Here is a 21202-nt window from a genome sequence, read left to right on the forward strand (position 1 = left end):
GAGTGAAAAGCTTCTAAATAAGAAGACGACTCGACAAACGGGCACGGTAAAAACATCGACCGTAGCCCACTCCACACAAGGAGGAAACGGCGGAGACGCCCGCAAGCTTGACCCACATAGAGGGCAGTCTATAAGACTGTTAGAGCTCGACCGATGGCCTGGCGGCGTACAGTTTGGTGTAAACTCGCCGACCCGGCACGGTGGGTGTGCCCAGAAAGTAGGCATAGAAATGCCGACAGAGAATCCTGGGGCTTTAAACAAGCCTGAACGCACGTACACAGCCAACAATCTCATGAGATATACGGCTGTTTCTTTCCTCCGAGATGATGCTTACCCGACCGGGAAAGACTCGGGGAACAGCTGTGAATGTCAACAGGAGGGATATCTAGCATATGAAAAGCTGATTCTCTCCAGGTATTCGGTGCGGGTGCTGCCGGCGGTGTCCGGGGGGGACGACCGGTGATGGCAGCTCGGGCAGGGCTCGTACGAGCCGCCCGAATACGAGACAATAGGTTAAAATAACCATAATGCACCGGGTGGTGAAGGCATAGCGATTACTAAGGACAGGTGAACTTATTAATCGCCGTGACATTCAGATCCGATATACATACTCATAAGCTCAGAGAGTTATGAGATAGTGAGACATACCGCTTAGCGGTGATGGTGCTCATATCGGAGTCGCCCTCTCTACAGCGGCGATCGCTGGAGGACGGGTGTCTGTACTAGCCCTGACTCTAACCTTACAAGAGTAGGAGTTAACCCTAAATAGACTGGGCTATTTCGACGCCTAAGAAGACTGGGGGGGGGCTGATTCAGCCCCCCCTTATGATCTCGGCCGTCGATCGCGCGATCGCGACGAAAATTGGCACACGCGTTACCCATGGCATTATCTACAAAACTATAACATCAAATTCTGCAAAAATCTCATGTTTGATTAATTATGCTAATTTATGCGTAAAATCATAAGTTTGCTATAATTAATAAAATAATGCCCCTGAAATGCTAATTTTTGTTTCACATACTCTAGATAGGCATCTGATCAAATTTATTTAAAAAAATGTTAACATCACATTTATTTTCTTATGTATTCTATTGTTTTCTAAATTTCTTATGTATTTCTTTGTTTTTCGACTTTTTGTTTTTTATTGTTTTTTCAATGGAAATTGTCGGGGACTTTATTTGGACCATAAAAAAGATAAAATTAATTGATTTTAAGCAGTAAAAGGAAAAATAATGATACATTTATGAATTTTGGTTAAAAACACTATTTGCATTGGATTTGTACACAAATTCACGTTTTTGAGTAATTTTGGGTGTGCATGCACTTACGAAATGTTGCGTAATTTCCGAACCGCGTACCCGGGGGTCACAATTTTGGTCTCAAAAGTTGCGCGAGACTTGAAAGTAAAAAGTCAGTGAGTGACGCGGTCAAAAAATTTTGCGCGGCGGATTTATCGCGAAAAATGTCAAGGGGGGGGCTGAATCAGCCCCCCCCCCAGTCTTTTTAGGGTTAAAGTAAAGACAGGGCACCCTTACTTTCGAATAGAAAGTGAGGTTCAGGCCAAAAGCCGACGGTCCCGTCGCCTGGGCGGACGGTCCGCGGGCGTGATAGGTTGCCCTCTCAAAAGCAGCCAAACATTCTCACGAGAGAAGGGCGGCATGCGGTATGTAAGAGATTCTTACCTCCAATCTACAGGCCCGCTTAGGGGGTAGAATGAAGAGAGTTATCGCTGAAAGAGCCGTCGCCGTACGTGAAACTTGACGTAGAGGGCAAATTCGGAGTACCTGCATAATAATGGGGGATACCCATGCAGGTAAACTCGCCGATGGCTCCCCGGAGTGCGGGTTGGCGGGAGAAATCTTAATCCGCTCAATACCCGACACCGGCAATAAGACCGCGGCGGTCTTATAATGACGGAGAACACGAGGGTAAGAACCCGTAATGTTCGGGGACGCATAGATGCAACCTGTACGGATGCAACGTCCAGCCGTCGGTCACCGAGAGCTTGCCGACATGTTGATGCTTGAAAGCCGTATGTCGGAAGCACCTGCATAGAAACGGGGGTCACCGTGTAGGTGAAAAGCGTTTCAATAAATGCCCGGTGTGAGAGGACAGGTGATTGCTTGAACCGCACAGTGCTTAGCAAGGCGGCTGAAGCTGATATGAAGCGTGGGTGAATTACCCGCACTGCTCATGGGAGTATGAAGCAACATGAGAGTTGCGACGCCTGACCCACAAATATCGGGAGTCTGGTGACATAATGGAGGGCGACGCCCGTATGTCGATAACACCTGTGTATTAGCGGGGATTTCCCTTGCAGGTGCGTGAGCCGGCGAATCATGATATTGCCGGTGACTCTCCGAGGTGCGAGATGGCGACTGTCTGCTTGACCTGCCCGGTGCTCGACACGGCGGTTTTAGCTGACAGGGAGTATGAGGATAAAAATCCGTGATACTCGAGGGCGTTCTGTTTAACATGAAGTTACGACGCCTGGCCATCGGCACAAGAATCAGAGATAGGTCTGCCCGCAAAGCGGGATTAGCGACCAAGAATTTCTTCTTCTTCCTCTTCTGAGCGGGGGGCAGAAGAGGGCACAAGAGACAGGGAGGGGGACGTGATATCTCGCATGAGAAAAGTCACCCAATCTGATCAAGCCGTTCAGGCACATGAACGCAATTTCATGGTTCCACCTTAAAGGGCACGTGGACGCAATTCCACGGTTCCACCCTGATCAGTTAATCGTGAGATTGACGGGGTCAAGCTCACGTGTCTCTAGCGACTAGGGGCTGGTAGCCCTTTGCTAATGCTCCCTGACGGAGGCTGACAAAGCATCGAGCCTAGTCTGTGCCAGGAAAAGAGTCCCACGCTCTTAACCTGGACTTGTCGGACCCGATAGCCGGTGGGTCAAGCAGCCCTGGAGGAGTGAGGTTTTCTATACTAGTACAACACTCCCCAAGTAGGTTCAGGTCCCGTCGAGGGAGCCTTGGCTATCACCTTTCAGGCACGTGGCCACTGCGCCACGGTTCCACACTGAAACGCTCGGCCACCCTGTTGGGCACGTGGACGCAACTCCACGGTTCCACCCTTCCTTTTCCAGGGCACGTGGACGCAAACCACGGTTCCACCCTAAAGAGCCCAACGCAAAGGGTCTCGCTCTCTTGCCCTCATACTCACCGCCGCTGATCACAGGGACAATACCATGTCTGGTTCTCTCCCAGCGGCAGGTTGGAGTCATCAAGAGATGAGTCGAAGAGTAAGTTCTTAACCTGAAAAGAACAAGTAGGGGCGAAAACAGAGAGGGGGTGGAGGGGTGGGTGGGCAAGAAAGGTGACAAAATAAGATCCATTCCAGAAATTATTAATAAAATTAATAAGTCAGGTAAATAACAGGATCACCTTCTTAAACATGAGTTAAGAGAACAAAGTTAAGATTTTTTTTTTTAATTAATAACACGAGCGGGCAGGGCTCGACATGACGTTAATTAATTAAAAACAGAAGTCCAAGACGAAGAGCAGGATCAGCTAAGAAAAAAAAACACAAGGATTTTTTTTTTGTTCTTTTGACAAGGGTCGAAAAGGAAACAAGTAATAGGCGGCAAAAAGACGCCCTAAGCTGATCTGAGAGGAAGTAGCAAGGGCTCACTTCCTTTAAACTGGAAGCCGGAAACTACTTAGCGAAAACAAAGATGCTAACAAGAATCAGGAGGGCTTCCCAAAAATTTAAGAGAATTTTTTTTTATACAAAATAATTATTAAAATTAATTAATAATTAGACAATTAACCAAAAGGTTAATCAACAATTGATTAATTAATCAATTAAGAATAAAAGATTGATTGGAACCTAAGAGAACAATCAACCAACTCAAAACAAGAACAACAACAAGTTGAAAACAAGTTTGAGAACAAAAGAAGGGCGATTAATTAAACAATTAATCAAAAGGTTGAATAACAATTGATCAATTAATCAATTAAGAATAAAAGATTGATTGAAACATAAGAGAACAATCAATCAACTCAAAACAAGAACAACAAGTTGAAAACAAGTTTGAGAACAAATAAAGGGCGACGCTCCTACCTGTCCAGCATAGCCTAAGCTGTGGAGAGGAAAATAAAATTAATTCAATTCAAGACGAGGCAAAGGAGCAAGTCAAGAATTAAAAGAATTATAATGAATTAAAAAGGAAATGAAGCGTCACATTAATGCCTGCAGCACGCAGGAGAGCGCGGAGCTATGGGATAAGGAAGCGGAGAAACCCGTCTGTGTGAAAACGAAACTGACTGTTCGGACCTCACACAATTTAATTAAAGAACAAGTGGAATGCCTCTGGCCGTCTCACCTGCATCACGCAGTTCAAAATAGCAGCAGTGCTGACTTTGAATACTACTCTAACTCGCACAAGATGTTCAGTGATACATGGTTACTCTTATGTCCACTTTTTATGAACTAGACCAATAAACTTACAGAGATATGATGGTTATTCAACAAAAAACCCCAACATGGCCAAAGTTCATTGACCTTACATGACCTTTGACCTTGATCATGTGACCTGAAACTCGCACAGGATGTTCAGTGATACTTGATTACTCTTATGTACAAGTTTCATGAATCAGATCCATAAACTTTCAAAGTTTTGATGGTAATTCTACAGATACACCCAATTCGGCCAAAGTTCATTGACCTTTGACCTTGGTCATGTGACCTGAAACGCGCACAGGATGTTCAGTGATATTTGATTACTCATATGTCCAAGTTTAATGAACTAGACTAATAAACTTTCAAAGTTATGATGGTAATTCAACAGATACCCCCGATTCGGCCAAAGTTCATTGACCCTAAATGACCTTTGACCTTAATCATGAGACCTGAAACTTGCACAAAATATTCAGTGATGCTTGATTACTATTACGTCCAAGTTTCATGAACCAGATCCATAAACTTTCAAAGTTATGATGGGAATTCAACAGATATCCCCAATTCGGCCAAAGTTCATTGACCCTAAATGACCTTTGACCTTGGTCATGTGACGTGAAACTCATGCAGGATGTTCAGTGATACTTGATTAACCTTATGTCCAAGTTTCATGAACTAGGTCCATATATTTTCTAAGTTATGATGACATTTCAAAAACTTAACCTCAGGTTAAGATTTCAATGTTGATTCCTCCAACATGGTCTAAGTTCATTGACCCTAAATGACCTTTGACCTTGGTCATGTGACATGAAACTTTAATAGGATGTTCAGTAATACTTGATTAACCTTATGGCCAAGTTTCATGAACTAGGTCCATATACTTTTTAAGTTATGATGTCATTTCAAAAACTTAACCTCAGGTTAAGATTTGATGTTGACGCCGCCGCCGCCGCCGCCGGAAAAGCGGCGCCTATAGTCTCACTCTGCTTCGCAGGTGAGACAAAAACGTGAATAAATAACACGAAAGCTCCACGCAGAGTACATAAAATGATAAAAAGCCTAAGGGCAAAGGATTGTTGAAATAGGTAGTAAAAATATAGATAAATATGTCAACAACGGACACTTTAAAAAGAGCAAAGTTGGAGTGTACTTAATTAGCTAACGTCTGATCACGGCGGCAGGCGAAAGTAAAAGAGGAAATGGACGCCAATTTTCGTGATGACCTTGGGATAGTGCGTGCGTAGGGAGATGCTGCGCGCGCGCAGGAAAAATTGTGTACTTTTATTCGGCGTGCTAGCTAATTGTAATGAACTAGCAAATCAAATGAGTATATATCCCAGTTATTGACAGTAAATTAACAGGGTGTCGGAGGATAGATTAGTAAGTGAGGTCAGCAGGCTTTGTGGGAGGATGGACTACTGTGTGAGGGAAGCAGGGCATCGGAGTGTTCAATGATGTATGAGGGCGACAGGGCGATGAAGGGTTGATTAAATACCCGTCAAATCACAATAGACGGCTTAGAGGTCATTGCCGAATGTTGGTGGACTGGGTAAGCATATCGTGGAATGATTCGAACCGGACAAAAAAATGGCAAATATGTCCAGGGCGGCACCGCTGTTTCGATACAGTGATGTTCGACAAGGGCTGTTTTGTTATGAAGTACTTTTGACAACAGATTCTCTGCTCTATAGAACGCGTCTGTGAAGTAATTGCTAAAAAGTGTCATTACCTGTAACCACGGGTTAGGGTCTTCCCACGCTGGCCCGGGTATCCAGCCAATATCCCCCCTTCTGAATGGGTTTAAATCAGTAGCACTCTCAAAATCGCCTGATTGCTTGAAACTCGATGCCTCAAAATAAGCTGCAGGAACGGAGGCACCTGTGATAGTTTCGTCGCAGCCTGTGAATCAACGCGAAAATAATCAAAGGCTGTCAGTGTTTGAAATCATTACATTACGGGTATAAACGAAGACCACCATCTTTTGACGTGTGAGAATGTCACGAAATCATCAATAATGATTAAATAATTGACAGTTTCTATTTTCCCAGGAAGTTTGGCTCTAAATTGTTTTGCAAATGGATTACAAGCCAATAAGGAATGCGCTCAAACAAAACTTGCATGTGAGTTTGTATTCATAATTGCGTAGTTCGCGTAGTTACTTACAAAATATATAATTTGCAGGTCTTCCAACACCATCATGACTTAAAGGTCAATGCCAGTTGTGGTACGATATCAAAATGAGTTCGTACATAATCCAATGAAATAACCACCCAGGTGTCTGTTTGTATAAGTAACCCGGGGGCCACTTACATTGACGAGTGGATACTATGCGCGACCAAAAAAACACGTAAAAAGGATGTCTTTTTTACGATAGGGCACATTACGTACGTAACGTGATAAGGGTGTCAAAAACACAAAAATAATGAAAAAAGGGTATCTGTTTCGCTAGGAAAATTACGTGTTTAGGGTCGAATTTGCGGGGATGATAAAACAAAATTTAAATGTTTTATAAAGGATGTCCTTTTTCCCCAAAACTTCGTGTTTAGAGTCTGATTTGCGCGAGGTGTAGAAGCTGGGGTCGTACTAAATCAAATAAGTTAAAGCTGGCGACCGAAGGACCCGTAACAATAAAACATTCCTGTACTGGTTTAGGGGTTCATTTCAGGGAATATTTGCCAAGAGTATCGTTTTGTTTCCAATACTTGTTAAGGGTAGGGTTTTACACGCCTATACTTGTTAAGGGTGCATTTTCAGAATATGGAAATTACGTGTTTAGGGTGCTTTTCGAGACCCCATGGTCGCGCATGGTATCCACTCGTGAATGGAAGTGCCCCCCACCCGGGATAAACAAAACATATGTGCCAAAGGATTCTGAAAGAAATTGTGTAATTGCTGAGAAATCAGCAAATAAGTACAGGATTCGGATCAAGCGTCGGGCCGACGTTCAAAGCAATAATACTACTCTGTCCCACGTGTGCTTATCTGTGTTGGTGATCTTCAGTGTGAACATTTTCAGAGTAGATTTCAGGATTTCACAAAGTTCAGTTGATGTAACTGTACCAGATCTAGATCCTCGATGATATACTGACAATTAAGCCTGGTTTTACAGACTTTCTCATGAAAACAGTGTTTACTGCAACTACTGGCATTTATCTTTAACCAACATGGGTTCAGTGGCATAAAAACCACCGTTATGGTAACTTTACCATCCAGTCATCCAATGGTAACTTACATGGAACCCTTGATATTGATTGGCTGTTGAGCATCATTACCATGGTAGTTACCATTAGATGGCAAAGTTACCATAATAAAAACTTTTCTGCAACGGGGCCTTGGTCTGCCTTCCGTCCGACTTAGTACAATGTTCACTTTGTCTAATCGTCATTTAGTCTAATTCACAACGGTCCTATATCCACTTCGTCTACTTGACATTTTGCACTTTTAAAATTAAAATTCATCCATAAACAGTTCAGCAGACTCTTTTGAAAAAGATCATGCGGTTTTAGAGCGAACTATTCTTAGACAATACGAGTAACTCTTTAGACCTACTGCAAATTAGACAATGTGGTAGGCCTAATTGAGTTAAATTGCCTGATAGTTGCAAACATAGGTAGAAAAGTTAAAGGATGTAGACGAACCAAAATCTGATATAATGCGAAATAAAATTTAGAAAATAAATGTTCCCCAAGTTCGACTTACCATTGTCTTTACACCCAAGGAACTCTAATCTAAGAGCAACAGGACCAGATCGTACATAGGGCCAGACCTGGATCTCATGGGTCAAGATAGGCCTCTCAAAGGAGACCTGGACCACGCAGGTAGACTCAGAATTTCCTGAAAAGAACTGATTTAAAGGATAAAATCAGGTTACAAGTTGTATGAAGTTGTATGCTACAACAAAATGTGGACTTTACTCTAGACTACTCAGTAACGAATCAAGTAATGGCATTAGACGTGAATAGACATGAGATCCTAAAACATGTAAGATTTTAAATCTTTGGGCATGTTTGAAGAGCGTATTTTTTTTTATTATACATCCAATATAAAACTGCAGGGGATATAAATGGTCACACAATAAAAACAATGACCTGCAAAATTTATAACTAAGTGGATTAGATCAACATAATAATCTACAAATAAAAAAAATATGGATCGTTGTCACTCAGTGGAACAGTGCTCGCCTTATGAAAAAGAGATCGTGCGTTCGATCCCTTTCCGAGTTGAGTCACATCAAAGACTTTAAAGATGGGACCTTCTTCCTTCTTGTCAGGTGCTCAAAGTAGGATAATAAAGAAATTGAATAACAGTATAATAAAAGTTATACAGGGATCGTTGTAATTATAGCTAGTATTAATCAAATTAAATAAGCTATTATTATTGTAATTATCATTAATGTACATGACCATTTGTATTTTTTTTTTGGGGGGGGAGAGTTGGGGAAGGACGCTTTAAAATTGAACACTTTCGTGCACTCTATTAGTGACCGTTGTACAAGCGATGAATTTTTTTTTTTTGGGGGGGGGCTGCTCACGGCCAGGTAAATGTAATATAAAAACTGACCTGTATACTGTCATCGTATATTGATCGTTGATAAAAGATTAAACGGTCGTATCCGGGTACACTAAAAGTTAGATGAAACAGTGAGGTGAGCATGGTGTCTCTCTCTCCGCCACCTTGTATCAGGAGTCCAGTAATAATCATCCGCTCTTGGAACCTGACCTGCATTTGTCAATCACATTAAAAGCATGGGTTATTTTCAATTCGTCTAACACCAAATCGTTTGGTCTACCAGCATTCACTTGGTCTGATTGCCATTTCGTCCACTCACCATTCCTTCTTATAACCTGTTGGTCCACTAGTTCATAAACCATTAGGTCTACTTGGACTAAGTGTTAATTCGTGAAATACGAATGAAAAGGAAATGGATATTAGACCAACTGGTTGTGAGACGAAAAGGTCATATACGAAATGGCGATTGGACAAAGTGATGATTGGACCAAATGGTTATTATATCTAATGTTCGTTAGACGAAATTTTGATGGAATAATATTAGACTAAATGAAAGTAGACCATTTTGTGGGTGGACGAGTTCGCAGTAGATGAATTAGCAACGTACCAAAGGCGTATATTATCATTGATTCTACTTCATTTTTTGTACCTATTAATTACAAAATGGGAAGAAAGATCGCACAGTGAAGGTAATGGAAATAATCCAGCGACTATATTTCTCGGTTTTCCAGAATTCAAGCAAAGAATTAGACAACGGCCATAGTTTAACTGGAGTTTAGAATGCAGTCAAGTTGATTCAAGCACACAAACAAATATTCTATATTAGGAGGCTTTCGTTACACAATGCATGACGTATTCAAGTACATAGAACATGTATTATCAAACGCCCGTCATGGCAAAGAACAACTTAGAAGTGTTTGTCGAAAATTGTTGAATCAAAACGGCAGTTTCGTCCTGCACTCTGAACAAACGAGATCATTTTTCAAAAGCTCCGAAACTCGGGACGAAACTGCTGTTCCGTTTCAACGAATTTCGACAAAGACGTTCATCTGTTGTCATTTGGCAGGCATATTTGATACACTTACTAGGTTTTTGAATCTGTCCTCTATGCAGTTTTACAAATTCTGTAATTTTGTCCGGATCATACGAAACAACTTAAAGAATAGAATCTGAACTCGGGACGCAGTGATTAAAAGGTAAAAATGCATACCAATTACGATGAACGGGGAACTGTCTGCGGGATGTCCCTTCCACAGAAAAGAATGCCTTTATATCTGGGGCCAAACTGTAACCATTTCGAACAATTCTAGATCTGTTTCTGATGACGCATTTATGAGGGAGTTTTCGCAATACAACGTAGACTTTATTTGCAATGTCGAGAGACTATTGTAAAAGACCCTTGATCACAAAGCAGCCATTATCGAAAAAAGGTGAATCAAAATAGCTGTGCCGTCGTGAACTCAGGACGAGAGACATGATTATTTTCATCTTCTGAAAGTTCGGGCTAATCAATTCTTGACAATGAACTTTAAACAGTTGCGATTTGAAGGTATTTTTAATCTATTCTCATCGTTCCAGAAAGCGTCAGCGTAGTGTTGCGAAAACTCGTTATTTACAACCAAGAGAGAGAAGTGAGCCGATGGGATATGGTATAACACCTACCTGAATAAATGGTTCGCGATCAGCTGGGTCGGGTATCCATGAAGAGTTACCATGGAGACGAGCAAAGCGTGGGGCGTGGTCTTCATCAAGGTAACTGGATGCCCGGATGTCAGCATCTGGTATCCAGCTTGATTCCATTCCAAGAGGTAGACTGCATGTGCCTTTTGGATAACAATCATGATAATGATGAATATATAACGATTAAGAAATGGTTGTGATGATGATGGTGCTGATGATGAAGATAATGATAGTAATAATGATAATGATATTACTACTCATGATAATAAAAACAATGATAGTAATACTCATTTTACCCATTTTAATGCTACTATATACTTAATGATAACAAAAACAATAACAATGATATTGTTCTTATTTGTATTTAAAACATATCAACCTTGCTCGAAGTCAAAGACACTTCTACCTTACCCTAGCTAGACTAGGCGAGTCGACTCCGGTGCTCACAGTGTTTTTTTTATAAGTTACTTCCTGTGGGTACCCATTTACCTCACCTTGGTTAAGTGCAGAATAATGTGGATCAATATCCTGCTGGATGAAACGCTGCCAAGGCTGGGATCAAACCCAAGATCCATGTTTTAAGAGCGAAAGTCAGAACCACTATCACTTCGATTCTTCAGATTAAGTCATACATTACAAAGATTAGGAAACGTAAAGGCGTAAATAATTTGTTTAAATATATATAAATATAATATATATACCTTAAAACGGAGATACTATGTTATGTTTCATTTCAAATTAATAAAATGCATTATGCTTATACATATCTTTAATGACGATAAAATCAGGATGCGTTTCCCCTAGATAAAGTGGCATTCGGATAAAGTAATGCGTGTAATAATGTCATCTTTTGACCTCCGTCTGCGCCTCATAAATTACGTGATTTTGTAAAAGCTGGATTTTTGTATTAATTGGCTAGAAAAAAGGCCAGCTTACTTGGAGTGACATCACGGTAAAATCCGTCACAATCTGAAAAGACAAGGGGAATAAAGAAATTATGTTAAACAAATAGGCACTAATAAAAAACATGAAATATGCATCCCGGTTGTAATAAATGCAAACATTTTTTCTTAAACTTGAACCCTCATACCAGTAAATAAATTCGAACGGGTTTGGAATTCGACATTTTCGTCAGTGACAAGGGAAATTGTATAAAATGGTCAATTCCATAACATAATTATGATTATGTAAGTTTAATATTCATTGTAATTTTCGTGATTATTATTCTGTTATATCTGCCATACCAATTGAATGGAAAATGGTTTTGCAAAAAACCTCCTAAAAAAGTGAATTACCAAGAGGAAATTATATATAACATAAACAAGGTAACAAAAGTGTGTAAATATATTCATAAGATGTGTGTTGAGAAAACTTTTATAACTCCTATTTCACAAAACAAATGGAAAAGTATTGTTTCAGATCAAATCGTTACTTGGGACAAAATCTATATGATCCCTATTAAATGTACTTTTTCAACAAAGCTTAGATATGTTCAGTACAAAATTTTTCATAATATTCTTGGTGTTAACAAGTACTTGAAAACTGTTGGTATATCACATTCTGATTTATATTCCTTTTGTTCAGCACACACGGAAACTATTGCTCATTTATTTTGGGAATGTCCCCTTACTCGTCGATTTTTAGATGATTTTGAAAAATACACTCTTAAAAGTGAAATAAAATTATCTTTTAATGACTTTGTATTTGGCATACCAGCTGGAAATTCTTCTTTTAATTTTGATATTTTATATGCCAAATATTATATCTTTTCAACTAAATGTTTAAAAGGAACCTTATCATTCTCATCATTTCAAAAGAAATTAAAGTATCAGCTTGATGAATCGAGGCACATCGAGCTTATTTAAATTATGTATTGTGTATATGTATGATATTGAATTTGATGTATCACATACATTTTGCATTTGTTTATATGCGTTGTGGAGAAATATTGAATAAAGACTTTCTTTGAAAAAGAAAAAAAAATTATGATTATTGAACGATTTTAGGATTTCTATTCTTGAATAAAGTTGCCAAATGTCCTGTTTCACATAAACTTACTTTTGTACTAACTTTGCCGTTCATTGGAACCCTAATGTAACCTGATTTTGACTGACTTTCGAACATTTCTGCAATGGGGTTACCTTTGTATGGAAAGTTAATACACGCCATTGGAGGCATTAGTCAGAACTATACGCACGATTGACCAGGTTCTGACTCGTGTGTCTTGAGCAAAACTTGTTATAAATCACATATAATTATACGTAATAAATGCATTAGGTAAATAATATGCATTATAATGTCTTTTATTTCATTTTTTACGATTTGCACATTAAAATCATTACCAGTCAAGAGAAAAAAAAGTCATCGTCGAACTTGCCTGCTAGCTATAATAGATGACTGGTCACGTGATGTCTTCCAGTCAATCACTTGATCCATATTCAGATTACCATTTTATTATACTTTTAATACATTGGAATTTATTAATTTTGTTATTCTCAGGGAAATTACACGCTGTTTAAACGCTGGTTAAGATGTTAAACACGTTGTTCAGTTTTAATCATATCACTGTACAACCATTGTTCAAAGTTTTAAACAAAGTGTTTTACAAAGTGTAAATCAACTTGACGGATTTAAAAGTACTTACAAGTGTCTATTCTTAGAAAGACATCTCCCTTCGTGTCGTATCGGTAATCGACCGGGTTGCCGAGGTGGTATTCACCGTACTCTAACCACTCACAGTAACCTGACCCAATGGCTACGTGAAATTGACGACAGGAAAATGATGTCTCTTCTAGACACAAGAGGGCGCACTTCTCCTCTACATCCAACGTGTTTTCATCGAAGTAGAGCGAATTCCACTCGTTGCCCGGAGGATCAGGTACCGCGGTGTTGTACGAGTTTTTGATGCGTGTAAACTCAGAGAGAGCGGTGGTTTTACCTGTGCGAATGAGAAGTCTCCAATGTTCAAATGCATACGTCTACATAAAACCATAGTCAGTTTTCATTACCAATCACATATCATAAGTTTGTCCCTATACGCTTCAGAATGTCAAGAAAAGGATTAGATGACTGCGTTCACTTTGTTGAACCGAGGAACATAATGGAAGAACGAAGAAGTACGTATTTTTTAAAGTTGTTTTGAACTTGTTTACTGTAGGCCTATCATTGTTTTAAGAGAATTATGATCCATAAAACAGGTGGAGTGTATGTAGCTGCTTTATATGAATTAACATTGTTAGAATTGGGTGCCATCCCTTTTTTCAAGAAAAAAAATCTCTAAAAACACCCACACCCCAAAACCCCTCCATTATTAATAAGCTATTTCGAATGATCTTTGTCAAAAATAAAGTGTCTAAAATTACATAATGATGCCCTTCAATTTAAAAAAAAAAAAATCTTAAACATGCTAAGGAGGAAGTGGACTGTGCGTGGTCTCTCATTGACTGTGTGTTATGAATACAGAGTCTTAAAATTTACAGTTTCAGATGTCTACTTATACTATCATGACTATAGAGAATAAACTGACCTACAATAGTATTTGTATAGAGAAACTAAAATGTTTTGCTACTTGAAAACATAATTATTGCGGTATAAATATATTGAGTAGTCGGTTAGCATGTTATCATTCAAAGGGGTCTATATGAGTAGACTACACTAGCCTTATGGGTCAGGAAACTGGACAGGTATGAGTAGTTGAGGACTTGAGATGGCGCTATTGGTTCATATCTGCTTTAAGAGAAAACTAATACTATTTTAAATGATCTTTGTCAAGAATGTATATAGTCTCACAATACAAAATGATGCACTTTCATTTTTTCGAAAAAATATGATCTTAAATGCTAAAAATAGGCTCTTTCGAATGATCTTTGTCAAAAATAAGCAAAGTCTCCCAATACAAATTAATGCACTTACATGGTGATATAGCGCAGTAGGTCCAGTCGGTATGACCATCACGGTTAACGTAGAAGCACCATGGTCTGTCCCGATAATCAGGATTCCGGCAAAAGTTATCTTCTAAACCTGGGTTGAGTGAAGTGGATGGAAATAAAAAAGGCGTCGGGCTTTAACAAGTATATGTTTAATACCTATGTGCCGCGATCGAGACCTCCATTTTCAGCCTTTAATAAAGGGATGGTCCGGGCTGAAAATATTTGTATCTTAATACATAGAGTAGAATTCACTGAGCAAAATGCCGAAAATTTCATCAAAATCGGATAACAAATAATAAAGTTATTGAAGTTTAAAATTTAGCAATATTTTGTGAAAACAGTCGTAATGAATATTCATTAGTTGGGCTGATATCACATCTCCACTTTCCGTTTTCTTATGTTGTTACATAAAATAATATTTTTTTCATTATTTCTTACTTGTGTGAATAATGCGTCTCCCTTATAATGAAATAAGTTGCAGCAATGAATATCTAACACAGTTGTCAATCCTATTTTTCTAGTTGTTGGAGGAAAAATGTGAATAAATCTTATTTCACATGATAAAATCCAAAAAACATGTGGAGATGTGGCATCATCAGTCTAACTCATGAATATTCATGAGGACTGTTTTCACAAAATATTGCTAAACTTTAAAATTCAATAACTTTGTTATTTGTTATCCGATTTTGATGAAATTTTCGACATTTTGCTCAGTGAATGCTACTTTATTTAATAAGTTATAAATACTTTCAGATCGGACCATCAATTTATATGTTATTTCAGCTTAGAAAACCATATAAATTCCCTTTTCTCCCTTCTGGAGAAACAAGGAGTTATTTGCGCAGCTCCAGAGCATTGGATTTTTAGTTCCGGAGACCCCCATTTTAAGATCAAAGTTTCGCTCCAGGGCCCCCTATTTTCGTTTTTAGTGCGGCACAAAGGTATCATGTTATCATTCGAGTCCCCCCCCCCATCCCCTTTCTCCGGGGACAAAGGTAAATACATTGGGGTTAAAAATCTGAAGTCTTTGATATTAGCATATTCACACACAATAAAATTGGGGTTAAAATCTGAACCAGTGGGGTTGACAAAAATAGCAGCATGCGTGTATCAATCATGGACCATAAATGACGACATTTAAACTATTATGCACTCTTAAAAGTATGCAAAGATTGACCAATCAAGGACGATACAAGTTATAATATAATGGAAGCGAAACTTTGCAAAGTCACATCTTGTATGGGCCACAGAACCATTTCAGGCTGTATACAGTAGCAGGTGATTTTTAATTACTTTATTTAATTTAGGGTGCAATCTTGAACCTGAAAATCATATTAAGTGGGAACTCCAAACTAAAAATAATTGTACATTATTTCATACTGCAAAATTTCTAAATGTATTTGAAGAATTTTATTCTAAAGGGAGCTAAGTCCACAGTATTTTTTTTGTAAATCAAAGGTTCTTAACTCGCAAAAAGCGCCAAAATGGAAGTGCGATGATACGGCATTGTTCATGGCAGGGCCATAGAGACGGTTGTCAATCATGTTTCAGTGGTTGATTCTTAAGGCTAGATAATCTAACCACGAAAGCATGGGACTTGAAGAGAATAAAAAAAACCACTTCAGATTTCATCAAAATCAGACAAGGAATAACAAATTTCTTACGTTTTGATAATTTGCATGATAGTCTCCTCCTAACTAATTGCAAAATGTGTGAATTTCAAGCATGTGAGTCGAGACTACGATATACCTGTGTCGGGGTAAGAGGAAGCATCCCAGGACTCCTCTACGACGTCTTTCCACGGCTGACACCGATAACCATTCTCGGTATGGCTGGCCAGGCCTCGATAGTCAGATCCCCTGGTGGTCTCTGAGTAACACCCAGCGTGCTCTGGAGGATCAAAGTGACATAGAAGGGAATATATCACAAAGTGTAAAGTATTAAAGGTCACTGCACATCTTACGATTTACAATTATGTTTTTTAAGATTATTATTATTATTATCATTATCATTATTATCTTTATTATTATTATTATCATCATTATTATCAATATTATTATCATCATTATCATTATTATTATTATTATTATCATTAAAATCATCATCATTATAATCATTATCATATAAATATCATTATTATTATCATTATTATTATTATTATTGTCATTATTATTATGATTTGGTTTAATAGATACCCTTTCTTTACATGGTTACCAAAAGCGCTTATGACGTTCTTTATATCTCAAGATATTAAAATTTTTCACCTAGCGCTTCGCGCATACGTTATTATATCATCCTCACTGTGAACAGTCATTAACAAGTCTGTTTGAAGTCAGTATAGGGCCTATACTACAACGTTTTACTTTCGCTCCGCACTCGATTTTGTAGAACAGGCATAATTTTGGTGTCCGCATTTGCCTCCACCCCCTCTTTGAAGAAAGTTCTTCAATTCGCCCCTCATTTTCCCCATAGTTAAAAAATCCCGGTGCCGCCAATGTACATGGAACTGGTATATTGTTTATTTTGTAGCTTGTTAGCTTTTATTTTTGTCATTTCTAATTTATTCATCTATTGTTATGTAGATTATAATTAAATGCATGAATTATGATTACTTTCCATATGAACCAAAAACACAAAAAAATCACAAATCGATCGATGTACAATGTTAGGTTGAGAAAAATGGAGAAACTGTAGCGCAAAAATACATTCTAAAACAGAAAAAACAATACATAAAACATAATGTTTATCATGTTTATGTATTGTTTTTCCTTTGTTTTAAGGGATGGTAAACATATGATTGCAAGATTGTGTATGTGAAAAGTCAAAGTACGGCTTACATAAAATACACCAATGAGGAACAATAAAATTGTTGTCAAAGCAATGGGAAAAAAAACACTAAACACAAATATCAAATAAAAGATAAAGAATTACAATCAATATCATTATTTATAAAAAACATGTTAAATTTTCAGTTCCAAAGAGGTCTGACGAAGGTTGCAGCCTAGCAAGCGAATGAAAGCTTACCTAAAAAGAGGTAAATTTTCGCGATTGAGGGGGAAAATAACGTTTTATCACACCTGGGGGCCGTTTCATAAAGCTGTTCGTAAGTTAAGAGCGACTTTAAGAACGACTGGTGATCCTTTTTTACGCGCTAAACCATCGCCAATGAAGTATTACCATGTACTACAAAAGGATCACCAGTCGTTCTTAAAGTCGCTCTTAACTTACGAACAGCTTTATGAAACACCCACCTGAAAGACCACTTTTCAATTGCAATGAAAAGCTGTTGTTTACTTACCATGACACGGTGGTACATCGCACGTCTCTTGATCACCAAAGTCATTGTAGCACGAAGGTAACAAATCATAACCCGTGAAGTCACACACCGGACCCAGATCGAAACCTGTACAATGGGCAGTATATCAAAATCAGATTATTATTTCTTTGGATATCAGATCAACAGATTTTGTTTTTGGGGGGGAGGGGGGGGGACACATATCAAGATGTATTGGGCAAAATATAAGATTTATCATCATCAAATTTTTTTTCTTAAATGGAATTCCTTAACTTTGACTGTTTTGCTGGGAGTAGTAATAGAAGTATACAAGCAGTAGTATATCGCAGTCGCCGTAGAAGTAATAGTACTTGTAGGAGTAGTATTTGTTGTTTTTTGTAGTAGTAGTAGAAGAAGAAGAAGCAGTAGTTGTAGTAGTAGTAGCTGTTGTTAGTAGTACATGTAGTATATGCTGTAGTTGTAGTAGTATATGTTGTTGTTTCTGTTGTAAAAGTCATAGAACTTGTATGTAGTGGGTATAACAAAGAGTGTGTCCCAGAAAATGGAAAATGTGATTTCTCACATCATTTTTTCTTTAAAGGCTGATAAATTATATTTCATTTAAATAATCTTACAATTCAATTATTCCTCTACGTTTTGATACTTAATACGTGACAAAAACTTCAGGAATTAATGAGCAAGAGGTGTTTGAAATTTTAATATTAAAATAGGTTGTGCAGAAAAATTGGAAAAGATTGTTCGTGATACGACAACCGTGCTTATTCAGCGAATGACTCATCAGCATTTATCTTGTATTCATTGGTAAGTTTCTCTCACTGATCCTTAAAAATGAGAGTGGGTTCAGATTAGCACGTCAGTTTCTGAGCAAATCGTTTGATACAACTCAATATTTATTGTTTGTAATCTACCATGCGTGAATGATATTTTTAAATTTCATTTCATTTATTTATTCCACTTTTAAAACAAATAACATAATACACATAACAGGTGTATTCGTAAACATAGTATATCAATGATCAAATTAAATATCTAACATAAGTTTTTAACATAGATACACTACAAAATGTATTTGTAGTATTTGTTAAGTTGTTGGTCTCATATTAAAGATGAGAGTCCACTCTTATCATAAGAATAAAATTCCAAGTAAAATCAAGTTTCATAATTGTGAAATTTTCCTCTGAAAACGGGTTTTCTTTTTTGTGGGAGGCACTGTAGTGTAGATCGTCGTCGTAGTAGTAGTAGCAGCAGCAACAGTAGTAGTATAGTAGAATAAGTAGTAGCAGTGGTGGTGGTAGTAGAAGTAGCATGGGTGGTGGTAGTAGTAGTAGTAGTAGTATTTGTGCAAGTAATAGAAGTATGCAGTGGGTATCATAATAGTAGAAATAGTAGTAGTATTAGTAGTAATAGGGGGTATTTAACAGCAGTATAGGGAAACGTTAAGGAAAGTTGTAGTAGTGGTGGAAGCCCTGGTGCCTAGCAAAAGTATATTATTAAGAATGATATCCATCAAAAAGAATTATCTAATTATTTACGATAACGCATGATAATTCAGCCGCGGGGTAAGATCATAAAGTAATGTAAAGAGTACTATTATGTAAATAATATTTTCGAGTAAACCATCTCTAGCCACAGAAATTTAATGAAAACTCATGAGGTGAGTGTGTTTATGGGTGTGTTTGTGTGTGTGTGTGTGTGTGTGGGGTCTTGTGCAGGAATTTTAGTAAAGAAAGTGTGGGCGGGGGTGGGTGGGGTGATGCACCATCCCCTCTTGCGAGCCCGTTCTTACCAAAGCTGATGCACTCGTCACCGCATGCATAATTATCGCAGTATGTAGTTGTGTTCCCGTAGTATTCTCCTTGGTTTAACAAGCTGATGCAATCCCATTGAGCAAGAACTGTGGGGGGGGGATTGAATAAGTTTCTCACAGTAAGTAGAAGGCAAACAAGCAGGAAAAATCCTTAAGAAATAGTAAGAGTAATGATAAAGATATTAATAATTCCTTCTTATTAAGCGCTTTTTCTAAAGTTACAAAGCGCTGTACAAATGACAAAACAAATACAATCGGTAAAAAACTTAAAACAAAACTACAAATAAAACACTACTTGCAACAGTAATAACGGTGGTAATATTGATAATATATAATATTGTAATAATGCTAATATATATATATATATATATATATATATATATAAAGTGTATAAAGAATATACTGGATGATATAACGACAAATATAAAATTATCCCGAGCGCAGGTTTATCACCGAGGGCGAGGTAAAATAGGTCTGCACGAGGGATAACTTGATATTTGGAGTTTATACAGTCCAGTAATATTGTTTGAGAGAACGTTCACACTTTATTATAGTACATTATACAACCCTACTAAGCTCGTTTTACGCGAGCAAATGGCAGGCTGAATGTCAAACATTCGTACCGTCACGGCTGCACAAGTAACATCCAAAATGTACTGTCTATTAAGTAAAGTTGCACAAGTCATGGAATGGTGACATCACTATAAAAACCAAGATTCATCGCATGCATGCTATTAAGAAATGCAGACGCAGAGGGCATTGCCATTAACATGATTAATCAATATTCTCGATCCTCATTCATTCAATATATGATTTGATTTGACTTTATTTTACATATTTCACAAGTACAAACAACAATATAAAAACTATATTAGAAAACTAATGTGAATACAAATCAGATAAGGCATAAGAATTACTTCAAATTAAAGAAAATAGCCATTTGGACTTAAAGACAATTTAATAGAATGAAATGTGAGGGAACCTGCATAAAAAAGAAAGCTTGTTAAGTCTGCAGGATCCAGAAAAAATGAGTAGGAGAGGACAGGTAAGTAAACTGATTATAATAAAGTAATGCCAAAATGTGACAGTTGTGGGTGTAGTAAATTAAGAGGCTTTTATAGGAGGAAATTATAATTTGTTTAACAAAATTTCGGCATTACTCCTATTTGTTTAAGATCAGTATGCTCGATCTGTAATGAAAATCATAAGATCAGTATGCTCGATCTGTATGAAAAATCATAATTCATGAGTCAGAAAAAAAGTTGTGGGTATGTACTGAATACAAAAAAAATAAAATAAAAAAGAGTCTGCCTCTCTATGACTATTATTTATTACTCATTACTCAGCCAGAGCGTATTAACAAAGTACATGTATATTAAATTTTGCACAGGGAAATTATAAGAATTGATAAGCATCGCTTTCAATTTACGTTTGAATATATTGTTCCGAAGCCTGGGCCTTTCAAATGCAATTTGTTCTTTGAGCAGAGAGTGCGAGTACGCGGAAGGTAATAGGAGTCACTTAGCCGGGTTAGTGGATTAGATTGTTCCTTTGAAACCTAGAAGCAAATT

The 21202-nt window shown here is 37.8% G+C and overlaps 1 protein-coding gene across 1 annotated transcript in view; it reads right to left on the reverse strand.

The window, feature by feature from the left end:
* LOC121421048 overlaps positions 1-21202 on the reverse strand; it is a 92501-nt gene that overhangs the window by 44896 nt on the left and 26403 nt on the right. Inside the window, exons 3-12 of the mRNA XM_041615647.1 lie at positions 19611-19718; positions 17828-17932; positions 16279-16419; positions 14513-14620; positions 13245-13538; positions 11537-11569; positions 10583-10743; positions 8972-9130; positions 8111-8255; positions 6141-6310 (exon numbers count right to left, since the gene is read on the reverse strand). Of these exons, the coding sequence (XP_041471581.1) occupies positions 6141-6310; positions 8111-8255; positions 8972-9130; positions 10583-10743; positions 11537-11569; positions 13245-13538; positions 14513-14620; positions 16279-16419; positions 17828-17932; positions 19611-19718 (1424 nt within the window). The remainder of the gene's footprint in view (positions 1-6140; positions 6311-8110; positions 8256-8971; positions 9131-10582; positions 10744-11536; positions 11570-13244; positions 13539-14512; positions 14621-16278; positions 16420-17827; positions 17933-19610; positions 19719-21202) is intronic.

Source organism: Lytechinus variegatus, chromosome 9 (assembly GCF_018143015.1).
Source record: "Lytechinus variegatus isolate NC3 chromosome 9, Lvar_3.0, whole genome shotgun sequence".
In the NCBI taxonomy this organism is placed as follows: Eukaryota; Metazoa; Echinodermata; class Echinoidea; order Temnopleuroida; family Toxopneustidae; genus Lytechinus; species Lytechinus variegatus.